At 35.2% G+C, this 12938-nt stretch overlaps 1 protein-coding gene across 1 annotated transcript in view; it reads right to left on the reverse strand.

The window, feature by feature from the left end:
• Positions 1 to 12938, reverse strand: part of megf10 (multiple EGF-like-domains 10) — a 97913-nt gene that overhangs the window by 51773 nt on the left and 33202 nt on the right. Inside the window, exon 6 of the mRNA XM_088629839.1 lies at positions 329 to 575. Coding sequence (XP_088485965.1) covers positions 329 to 575 — 247 coding nt within the window. The remainder of the gene's footprint in view (positions 1 to 328; positions 576 to 12938) is intronic.

Genomic DNA, 12938 nt, shown 5'->3' on the forward strand with positions numbered 1-12938 from the left:
GCACCGTAGACCTAGAGACCGATATCTTGCTCTTCTGTATACTTGTATATGGCTGGATTGACAATAAACTTGAACTTGAACTTCCTAGTACTTGTATTTTCACTCATAAGACTTCAACTGAGAACTAGAAACACTTCAATGGCAAAGTTGCAAGTGGTATAAATGTTTGCATGCCCTGAGTATGCCCCTTCTATTACCCTTATTCTGTCAGCACAGTCATACAGTATACACTGCCACACCAAAAAACAAATTTGTATTGGTGAATTTGTATATTTTTTCCTATTGTTCTCTTAAACCATTTAACACCTAGAAAGTAGAGTTTACTCACAAAGCTCCTGTGTAGCCAGGAGCACACTTGCATTCTCCTGTGATATGGTCACAGGTAGCTCCATTTTGGCACTGGCATTTCTGCTGGCATCCAGTCCCATATGTCCCAGGTTCACAGCGCTCTTCGCATCGCCAGCCTTTGAATCCAGGAGTGCAGATACATGCCCCAGAAATGGGGTTACACAAGGCTCTGTTCTTACACTGGCAGCGGTTACTGCAGTGAGGGCCCCAGTGTTCACTGTCACATGCTTTTATGGGAAAGAAGAAAAGACAAAAAAAAATCAATGGCAGAAATACACATTCTGGAGACTGGTGCAATTAACTCATTCAGTGGTCACTTTCAAAGCTTTGCATTCACAACCTTCCCTGAAGCCACTAATTCATGACATATTGATACATTTCCCTGACAGAAAGGGTCACAGAAATACGCCCTGGTGAGTTAATTACGGGTATAACTTCCTTTAGTTCACAAGATCAAAGAAAAAATGCTCTCTGCATTCATCATCTTGTTCATCCTTCTCTTAACATACCCCACTAGACACTATAATTAGTAGACAAAGTAAAAATGACACTCAAATCAAATCTGCTCTTCATACTTTTGTTAGTGGTTATAAGGGAGTTACTGTATGTAATGACCCTAAAACTCTTCATTCTGGTTTAGCTGGTGTTCATACGTTTTTCCTTTTTACCAGCTTGTGGTGATACATTCAGTTACCACCTGAACTGCATCTAGAAAATTATATCAGCTAGCCTTTTTAAATACATGTTTATATTTCACAATATAGTGGTACACACAAAAAAACACACAATGGTTTTGCTTGTAACACAACAACTGCAAATAGTTTCTTTTGGATCCTTTGCTATACTGATGAATCTTAATGCCAGGTGTTTTTATTGCCTCATTTATGATATAGTGATATAGCTAAACAAGAGAACTTGATTAATACTGCATTAATATGTTTTGTTTGATCTTATTTTTCTGAGTGAATCGGGGGACTCTTCTGTAGCCATTGGAAGGTGATAATAAAATTGAACTATTTATATTAGCATTTGACAGTTTACAAATTATATTCTACCCCTGATGTCAAGGCAGGTCTGGAAAACTGAAATTCTGCAGAACTTTTTAGCATTATTTTTTATTAGGTTTAAACTTTAAACTGTGAAATGAAGAGGAAAAAAAACATAATCTAAGTCTTTAAACTATAAACAAATAGATTTTACAACTTACAACAATATCAAATTTGTGTGAGGGCCCAAATATTCAGTACATGAAATACAACATTTGCTCAATGCTCTGGTTGTCACTCTCAGGATCATCAAATCAAAAACACAGCTACCTACAGAGATAAGAAACAGTTTTTTACAGGCAACACAGAATTATTGTATGTTTATAACTGAAGTTGCCAATCATAACCTTTTTCAGTGTAGTCTAAGAATCTGTGAAAAATGAAGCAGTTCGTACAGCAGACATTTCACTGCAGAAATGTTCCAGCATGATCTGCATGCAGAGCTGTCGGCAAAACAGTCTCAAAGTTGAGAGCAATATTTATGTTGACTTAAAAGAAATGTATTCACAAGCCTTCTTGTTTACAATGTAATGGGGCCACTTCACGTCACTAGATGTTTTGTTGCCATGTTCTGAAGTGCAGGCAATGATGGCAATATGGTACTGTGCATACAGTATCTGCAAATTTAGTCTATTTTGCAATGTAAATTAGAGGTTTTACGTTAATGTGTCCATTATACTTTTATTGTGGATTGACATGCACTGATCAATGCTTTCTAATCTTTCTAAACCACAGATACAAAAATAGTGTTGCAGTTCCCTTTAATATGGTAATACAGTACACTCTCTAGCAATAAAGAAGTAATAGTCACTTGTGTACAAAGAATGGGAGCTCTCACATACAAAACAGAAATGGAGGTCAATTAAATCAGTTGATGCTCTGTTTTTTTTGCAACAAAATGTAACCCAGCTGCTCATGAATGCATCCAAGTTCAATTTAAGGGTATCAATCTCCATACAGCTTTATAAGATTTAAAAGTATGTAGGCCTTTATCTGCAGTTAGGCCTGCCTGCAATGCTCATGCCTGGAAGCTGACTGTAATTTGGGAGCTGTCAAAACCAGCTAACTTCATTTTAGTTTCCTTCATTCCTGTGTTCCTTCATGTGAAAGGGAAGACAGGACTGAATGGAAATACATTTCCATGAAAGCAGCTGGGAAATGTAATTGTTTTGAAAATATGTTACCATTAACTCCTGCATTCCCAGATTACAATAATCAAAGCAAGTTTCTATGTAGGTAATATTTCTACCATTTAAACAAATTAGGGAGAAGACAAAGAAATTAGGTAAATTATAGAAAAATCTACAATGGAGGATTTTATTTACTCTAAATAAAAAACAATTTACTCTATTTAAATTTTACTCTAAGTGCCATTTTGATTCTCAATTCTATAGTACTTGTTTACAATATTGTTATTCTTAATGTAAACGATAACAATCTTATTGTTTTTAAGCAATCAGGTTTTTTTTAAACCACATAAAGACATGTAATAAAAGATTCATTCAACAATTTACTTGGCTGTATACAATTCTTTTCACTACATTATCAAAAATCCATTACTAATCTGGAATCAGTACATAGAGAGATCAGGTACTCTCCTTAAATTTAAATTTAGGATATATATTCTGGGCAGCACATTGGCACAGTGGATGCTGACTTGCACATCTGGGCCCTGAGCTCAATTCTGGACCTGGTGTGCTATGAGGAGTGGAGTTTGTATGTTCTCCCGCGGTTGCATGGGTTTTTTCTGGGTGCTCCAGTTTCACCCCACAGTCCAAAAAAATAAAAACCATACTGGCAGGTTCATTGGCTTCCGAGAAAATGAGCCCAGGTGTCAGAGTGTGTGTATGTACCCTGCAATGGACTGGACCACACCTTGCGCCCATTTCTTGTCAGGATAGGCTACTGCTCCCCTGTCACCCTGAGCTGGATAAAGCAGTTAGGAAATGGACGAATGGAAATACATTTTGAACTATCATCTATATTTCTTAATATGTTGCTCATATTCTCCAGATTGTCTTAAGATGTAAAGTACATTTCAGCCCAAAAGTCTTTTTTTTAAACTTAAGACGAAAGCCCCATTTTGATTTATCTTAATAATCATAAGTAGTTTCTTTAAGCTTTAAGTTTCCCTATCTTTTATGTACATCATCTCAATTTGAGTATTCACCACTTATCTGTAGTCTGTTTTTTCATTCATTTACCAACTCTCAATCCAAACACAAACATTAGCTTAAATGTTTACAGACAGCAAATGTATACAGAGGTGTATACAGTATAATGTACCATTGAGTGTATCCCAAAACTGAGTCAGATCAAAAGTTTTCAGAAAACCTGTTCTAATGTATAAAAACTCTTACTTTTGTCATTTAAAAAGCAACTAGAAGTACTGTATAACTGCATTCAACCTTCAATGGTTCTCGTAACCAAAACCCTACCATGGCCTAATATGGATGCTGATTTAAATACCTTTAATACAGCATTTTGCACCCGGTTCAATGTTTGCCTAAAGAAGAGAGATAATTGAAGAGGATACATTTACAAAAGCACTTATCAATAGTTTTGATTGTTTTAGACACAAATTGTTTGGTTTGAGGAACATTTCAAATCTGTTGACTTGAGGGCTTCAGAGATAAATTGCAAAAATAATAATAATTATAATAATTGCTAACACTTATACAGTATAGCACTTTTCCGGACACTCCACTCAAAGCGCTTTACAGGTAATGGGGACTCCCCTCCACCACCACCAATGTGCAGCATCCACCTGAATGCCACCTGGAGCTCGAGATTTAGGACAAGTGATAATTTGCTCCTACTGTCCATCATCTGCTGCTTGATGCTTATGCAAATAACTATAGCAAGATAGTAAAACCTACTTTTTTAAAATTAATGCTGAGGATCCCTGTCGTATCACCATATACAGTACATAATACTCTAGTTGAATTTAAATTATTGTTTCCAAAACCTTATATGTTGTCTTATTTCTTAATTCTGTTTGGTCACTTTAAATGGAGGCTCTACCTTAATCATTTTCCTAACAGCAGGTATTACACCTGTCTTGAGTGACTGCTTAATGAATTTTGCTAAGGGCTTATGAATAAAATCTCTTGCTTTTTCTTGGTTTGCTTAAGAGTTTGAAAAAAATCTGCCACATTTTGCATATTATAAAGCAGCTTAAACATTCACAACAAACCACTTTTAAAGAAAATGTTGCATTTATTTAAAAAAAACTCCTTTTATATTCCAAGCATTTGTCAACAGTTCTGTATTTGTTTTTCGTACAGTTTAGAAATTCTGAATGACCTGTCTCTTCTTATTCAAGGGCCATCAACAATTGAACGGATTTCAGTATCTCCAATTATTTTGACATTGGTGACCACAGCACTGTGATCACAGAAACAAGTCATTCCAGTTCCCTTCTCAGAATTCTGATAGGACTGGTTATAAATTTCAGGTAGTCATGTTTTATGGGGAAGTGCATTAAGCCTGCTTAAAATCAGGCTTATTTCAGATTGTCTTAAACTAATCACATTAAATTGGGACACAGTGAAGGAAGCCTACAAATCCAAAGAACAGTGAATATTGTTCTAACTACACTACAACCTTATTGCAGCTCATAATCTTTGTTTAGCTGAGTTCTACATGTGATCATCATGTGTTCAGGACACATGATTTCCCAGCTGAGCATTTTTAGAGTTTGATAGGATTTGATGGGCAGTCAAGTTTTTCTTCTGCTTTCTCAAACTACTGTACAGAGCAGAAAGTAGAAGAGCACAAAACCTACTTTCATTTTCCTTGGTTAACAGTCTGCAAGATCCCTTCAGGCTACACATCATTATCTAAGCAGGAGGTGAAAGTCACTATGTCTGCACAAATAAAACATTCTTTTACCTTTGGAAAACATGACCCACATAACATGAAGTCATGACACTGCTTGAGGGGGGGGAGGGGATTTTGTATGCTTGAGTTGAACTCCCCACTGCTTCTTTTTATTACCCTCTGTTAATATACAGATGGCCTACAGTGGAAACAAGCAGGCACCACATGAACAACAAATTGCAGTGGTAAATAAAATAATCTATTTTTTTTTGAAGAACTTCAAAATATTAAAAATAAAAGTGCTCTGTTTGGTTCCTTCCGTGTATGATTAGTACAATGAAGAATGAGAAAAAAAATCTCTCAAGGACAAATAACGAAGAAAGAATCTTACTAACCACTCATTAAATCCAGTACCGAAATCTAATTTTTGTTGGAATGCAACATTGTTAAACAAATCCATTTTTGAAACTCCTGATTAAATAGAGGCAAAGTTATGAATCCTCACTTCCCTTTAAAATTCCCTTCAAATTAACATGCTTTTTCTACAAAGAAAACAGGCTAAGGACGTGGTACATTGAATATATTTGCCTTCCTTGTTCTGCAAAGGGAACAGAATTTACAATCAAAAATAATAAATGACTGATAAATAATGGAAATGGTTGGCAGTAATGAGTCTTACTGCACTGACCGAGGGGCCCTGACACTGCGATGCCCACAAAACAGTAGAGAATAGCAGCTGCTAATCTGCTAAAATGGACACCCTTTGAGCTGATAGCTGTCCTCAGGTTACATACAGTACTGTCAGCTGGGCTTAATTAGGGTAACTCTGGGGACACTGTCAAATAAAATCAACTTATTTTACAGAGTTAACAATTATTTTCAGATGTTCTATGAAATAACATTATTATTTTCACAACAGAACATTATGGTCACACAGATCAACATACAGCTTTGGCCATACAACTACATAAAATACTGCAGTTCACATTTGTGTAATACTGTATGCGCATAGAAACACAAGTCACTATTGAATTCAAGAGAATTTTCTCAAACTGTAAATGTACAAATACTAAGAGATTAAGAGTTGATATTGTATTTTTTCCTTTTTGCCTACAGTATATGGGGACTAGTAGAGTTCTTCTGAGAAGAGCACCCTACTCTTTCTAGCCAGCACACATTCAAGCAGACAGCAACATTTTCATATGTATGAAATTCACTGTATTAATGAGATGCATAGGAAACCAAAGTGAACAGCAAAATATTCTCCAGAACAGAAATAAATTATTGGTTTGTCAATAGAATGATGATAAAAAAATTAGGACATACTGTGAGACCACATTCTCAAATAACACTAGTGGGTGGCAGGTCCCAGACAAGCCAAAGAGTTACACATCATACTGAGGGCATCCTGGTTATCTCACACTGCTGCTTAGGAAATCCTCATAGTGATTCAGTATGACAAGAATATCTAGAATATACAGTACATCTCAAACCACATCCCACATAAGTATTTTAAGGTTTATAAACTCTGGGAAATGGTCCAGAGGTTCCTGTGTTTTTTTATATCAGAATTATTACAAAATTGTTTTACAATTTCAAAACTGTTTGAAAAATTAACAAAAACATGAGATGAATTAACTAAACATATAAATTAGAGTTGATAAGAAAGAAAATCAGGGGAGAAAGGATGTTAATGAAACATAGCTTGAAGATAATAGACAACATGCAAAACTACCCAGTCACAGTTTCTGAATTAGGAAAACGTCATCTACAGTAGTTGTACTTCTTTCCATAAGAGCAATTTATGCAAGCAGATGTGGCCATGTCACATCTGAAAGTATCTTAGTCTCCACTCACCCTTGTAAGATGGATTTTTAGGCCTAAAGTCACTCATAAAATAGAAGTGTCGCTTGAAGATTTAATAAAAAAGGAGCAGTCAAGGACTGATCAGCACAAAGTTAACAAAATTATATCAATCACATACTGCACACCTACTGTACCTACTGGGGGCGGAGCGGTGGCTCTGTGGCTAAGGATCTGCGCCTGTGGTTAGAAGGTTGCTGGTTCAAATCCCGCAGCCAGCAGAGGAATCCTACTCCGTTAGGCTCCTGAGCAAGGCCCTTAACCCCAACTGCTCCAGGGGTGCCATACAATGGCTTACCCTGCGCTCTGACCCCAGGCTCTCTCCCTATCTGTGTGTCTCATGGAGAGCAACCTGGGATATGCGAAAAGATCATTCCTAAGGCAAGAAATTGTAAAGGGCTAAAAAAGTTAATAAAGTAATGTTATACTGTATCACCTATAAGCAAAAGACACTCTCCTTCCAAACCATTACCTCTTATGAAAGCTGATCATTTTAAGTACTGTACATTTTCCAGTTTTACTGTGATTCCACAAATTTATTTACATTGCTTTTTATGATGATTACATTGCGCTTCACTGTATTGCGCTATGCTTTAACCATCGTACAACAATCTGAATATTTGTGAAGGAGATAGTAAAATTAGACCACATTTTTTTTTCCAGTGGGAATATGTTTAACTTGAAAAATCTTGCTCATGCCCAATATTCATGTATGCATCGACTACTGATCGGTGGGTAGTTTTCTTTTCTTCCTCATTGATGTATCAATAACAAAGAAATACACTCTGCATTGTTCACACTGCAAAAAGTATAGATATTAAACCTACACAACAACAAAATCTGGAGTGGTGCCCAATTACGAAGGGAAAAAATGTTGGCTGCTTAGTCAACTTGCAGTCAGTGAGTTAATAAAACTCCTTGATATTATTAGTGTGAGACCATAAAAGGTTTGGAAGGAAAGTGTCAGATATATCATAAAAAACATATTGCTTGGTAATTCAATCTGCCAGCTGTTCCAACAGAATTGGCCAGGGACCTGCTTCAGACCAGGGTAAAGAATGTTTTCCATACATTTACTATCACGCTTCGAGGCTAGAGCTGTTGAAAGTCGCAGGGAACCGGATACATGCCAGTATTCAATGTGCATTATTCTTACTATTAACACATTTTATAAATGTTATTAAATAACTCAAAGCATTGTACTACAGTCCACACATGGTACCCATAACAGAACTAAAAAGAAAGCTTAAAATCTGAAAATTAACCAAATTAAACCAAGAATAACATTTAACTCTACATCTAAAACTACAACTACAAATTGATGGATTAATAGCAGAATCTCGAATATACTTGGGCAGTGAGTTCCATAGACATGGTAGTGCACTTGAGAAGAGCTTATGTTATTAAGAGGTGATGCAATATTGCAGCTGTCAAATTCTAGTTTGGAGATCCTTTAGCTGGTAACTTGGAAAGAAGTACCATCGATGACAGGGGTGGGTAGACAGAAAGACTGTTCTCTATGTTGCTTTTTTCCTAATTTGTTCTGTGTTTTCTAATTAAATGCTAATAGAAACTTGTTCAAAGAAAAATAAAGCTCTGTCACCTACTGTGAGTGCCTGGTCTTTAGTAGAGTATTAAGTCCTGATTGAGTAGATCTCAGATTAAAAGCTATGTCAAACACATGCAATAAGCACTCAGGATAACCTGGAGTCATAAACAGAAGATCCTTAATGTCCTTTTTTCACACAAAGTGTAACTTACAGAGGAAACAAGTTAAATGGTGATGCAGAAAAATTTTGTTCAGCAACATACTGTATGCCAGACATACTGAAGCCTGTTTAGTATTTTTAATAGATAATCAAGTACTTACAGCATTGCAATAAACTAATTACGGTGAAATAAAAGCATTTCAGTATCAAATAGGCATTCCCTTATAACATTTCAAACCATGAGCTTTAAATGATGACACAGGGTCAGAAGTAACACCAAGCTTTTTGATTTTTTTTTTACTTCTACGCCAGAAAACCTCTGCTGCATTCAGAAACTGCAACAGAGATATAGTATCTGAGCTGGTTCACAGCTAAACCTCAGTGTCATCAGCATAGACATGAAACTATGTCAAGGTCATTATGACAAATGAGCCAATCAAGATACAACATGTACTGTAAATGTTAAATAGTAAAAGCCTCTACACACAACACTGTGGACCACCTTGAATAAGTGTGACAACATTAGATTTGAAATAGACAAGATTAAGTAATTAACTCCTGGTTGCCAAACCAATGAAGGGAAGCACAAGTGATGCTTAGATAACTTTCTATGTGCTTTCGAAGGCTGCCAAGATTAATTGCATTCAATTGATTAATTAAATTCAAAAGCTGCCTTTGAACTTATAAAGAGAAGAACACTGCAGAAAACTGGTTGGTTTCCTTTAATTCATGTGGTATTACGGTGTTCCTCAATATTTGAAATATTTGATTTTCAGAAGCCAAATGTTTTAATTTCCAAAACCCATACAGAGTTCGGGGGGGGGGGGGGGGATTTTCCATTTAAAAGACTAATTTTGAGTGTCGTCATGGAGCTGAATGTATGATAATATTGAATCAGCAAAGCAAATTTAAAATGGTATAGCTGTTGCGTGTCCCTTGTTATTCCTGACTGGAGTTTCCCCATGGTTTAAGCAAGTGCTTCTCCATGGAAGAACAGCGGGACATATGGACAGAAAGCCACATTATAAAAAAGATTTAAAGCCTGTGCAATTTCCTCAGAAGTTTGTTTTTTATTAGGCTGCTCAATTGCTATTCACTGAACATTTCTCAGGGTATGTTTAATGCAATCCCAAGCAGAATGCTTCAGCCATGATTGTCAGCTGGCATGAGCTGGTTTACAATACAGTTATTTAAATACAGTAATTGAAAGCAAACCTTCTCAGGCCTTCACTGTCATAAAAGAACAATACAACTGTCATATAAATTTAAGACAGCTTTCAGCAGGATTACATACATTTCAGCACCTTCAAATGCTTTTGTTTTTGTAAATGTTGAGTTTGAAAACATGTTGTTTTAACCATTAGGTTTTGCTTCTTAGCTTTCACCTCAACAGTGATAATAAATCTATAAAGCCTATAAGACTTTTATTCCAGGACAATACCTGAGAATGGTGGAGCATGTCTTCTCCATCAAAATCAACTGCTCAAGCATTTTATCATTCACTTCAGTATCACATTTCTGTTTAATATGGAAAACTCTGTTAAGCTTTTTCAGAAAAAAAACTCCATTCAAAATCAATATTCTTGGCCAGGCCTCCTCGGAACCCACCTATTGAAAATACGCTTGCAGTCCAACAGTTTCCCACACACTGCTGTACTGTTCCACACTCTGCATGTCTCATTTCAGAACATATCACACTGTTCTTGTGTTACATTTCCACACTGTATCATGCAGTACATAAATGCCTTTTTCTGCACTATGCAAACTATGCAAACTATGGAGTCTTGAAATAACCTTGAAATAATTACACATTTGTAACTTATTTTTTCCATGTACCTAATATGTATTGCATTATCTTATCTAAACCCTGAAGAATCATTCGTGCTAAATTTGTGAAACAAACAAAAGAAAAAATACATTCTATTTTGCAATACTTTTTCATTTTTCTTTAATAACATAAGTGGGAAAAACAATAATAAAGGAAGTTACTAAGAAACGAAATATTAACCCTGTGCTCTGAGTGCATGTCAATTCATTTCAGATGAATCTGAATCATCAAATGGAAATGATTGTCAAGAGATTAATTTAATATACTGCAGAATGCACAAGAAGCCATTTTGGATGCAGAAGATATCTTGAAATTAATATCCTACTTAAATTTGAGGCACCCAAAAATGCAACCAAAATGCTATTGAGATACTGTACATCAGATTGAGATACTGTATTTAGTGATAGCTGACAATGAGCAGTTCAGTAGTCTGAACGCATGCTAATGCGACGAGGGTAATTGGAATAGCATATTTAAGGTTTATGTGGCTACAAACATCTTTACTTTCATTAAATCCAATATATCAAAAGGAATTGGAAATGTCTCAAAATAAAATAAAAAGAAGTTTACAAATATCATTCAACAAGATGAATTATATCTTAAGTTTCTTCAAGATATCTCTAAATTAATTTGATTTGATTGAATATTTAATTTTGAGATTTCATAAACTAATCTAAACACATCAAAAGTGGTTTAAGTTGCCTAAAAACATTGTTATACTGTATATTGTGAACTCTTATACAAACATATCTATAGAAATATGGCCTTATTTTAAAGTTTAATCAAATACATTTTTTAAATCATTTAAATGTGAAAATTTAATTTCTTAAATTATCTTAACATTAATTATATCTCAAATTAATTTCATACACTTTTAGATTACTTAAAAACATCTTTAAACACTTTATAGTATCTCTAAAGTATAACTTGACTTTGTTATACTTGTCATCTTACATCTACATCTTACTGTGCAGACGTCATCTGAATCTTGTTTTTAAATATTCTACTATTACAAAATACTAAGATATTTAGTTTAAAGACAAAAAGAGGTGTCTTTGATAGTATTACACCTTAATGATAAGATTAGGGAAACAACAATTTTAAAATTTCAGTTTTACTCACAGGATTATTCAAGTGACACAATTTCATATGAAGCTTAATGTGGGCAGCAGCTGGAAATGGTGTTAATTCAAAAGCATGAACCTTAATGCATAGCCTTGCTTATGTCTGAAATTGGATATGTGTATGTCGTTAATGCTCTATAGAGTTGCAGGCATAGAGCCATTGGCAAATAAATAATCTAGATGACATAAAAAGTGAAAAAAATGTCCATTTCAGCTGAAAAGGGATGAACCAGAACACCACACCCATGCTGGAGGAAAAATAATTTTCTTTTGCGTGTCTTGTTCTCCTTTCATAAACTAGACTACAATTTAAATCACGCGGCCTGTACCCTGGAGCTGCTTCTTGTATTTCCCCCTTTTCTTTCCTCTGCACTCTGCAAAGAATAAAAGATTTCCTTTTGTAACTCAAAACAATATTCTGTTTCATTGTTAAAGTTCTTTGACCCATGAGACACAAACAACAGTAAGTCTGCATCTTTGTTATTTTGAAGAAATGAGAGTAATATTGAATTTCCAATTCAAAGTGTGCATTAGCCCTTATTCTGAGACTGGCTTTTCTCTACCATGACCCCAACCACTGAGCAGAAGAAGACTGCATGGTCAAACCAAGAAGTTAAGCCAAATACTGTACGTTCTTAGGTTTAAAATCTTGTTTCAAATAACATTTAGACTCAAAGAACACATACTGTACACAGTAAGTTCCCAGTTAGAAAAACGGGTCAGGGGTTAAAACAACTTTTTATTTAATAGTATCTGATAGGGAATCCTTCACTGGAGGGACTATGAAATTGGGCACAGACAGTTGTGTGTTTCAATTGGTTATGTGGGACAGCTTTACACACAATCAATAACAGTTACAATGATAGTGTCTGACAGAGCCCTCAGATCAATCAGCACGAGGTATGACCTTAAGCAGTTACATGTGAATATCAAGTATTGATTTTGGTGTTGTGGTTTATCAATACATTGTTATTATGGCAATCAGATCTATACACAAGTGTAAACTGCAGTCAAACCTACTGTAGGTTTACATCAAATCCCTGCTATAAGAAATTCACACTAAGATTTCAGATATTGTAGGTTACAAAGATTATCTATCTGAAATACAGTGTTAATGTTTTGCATTTCATGCTTGTTTAATTTTAATTTTACTTGAAAAGAGTTAATGCTATCACAACACAAGTAATGGTGCTGGTAA

Source organism: Lepisosteus platostomus, chromosome 4, assembly GCF_059453375.1.
Source record: "Lepisosteus platostomus isolate fLepPlt1 chromosome 4, fLepPlt1.hap1, whole genome shotgun sequence".
Classification (NCBI taxonomy): Eukaryota; Metazoa; Chordata; class Actinopteri; order Semionotiformes; family Lepisosteidae; genus Lepisosteus; species Lepisosteus platostomus.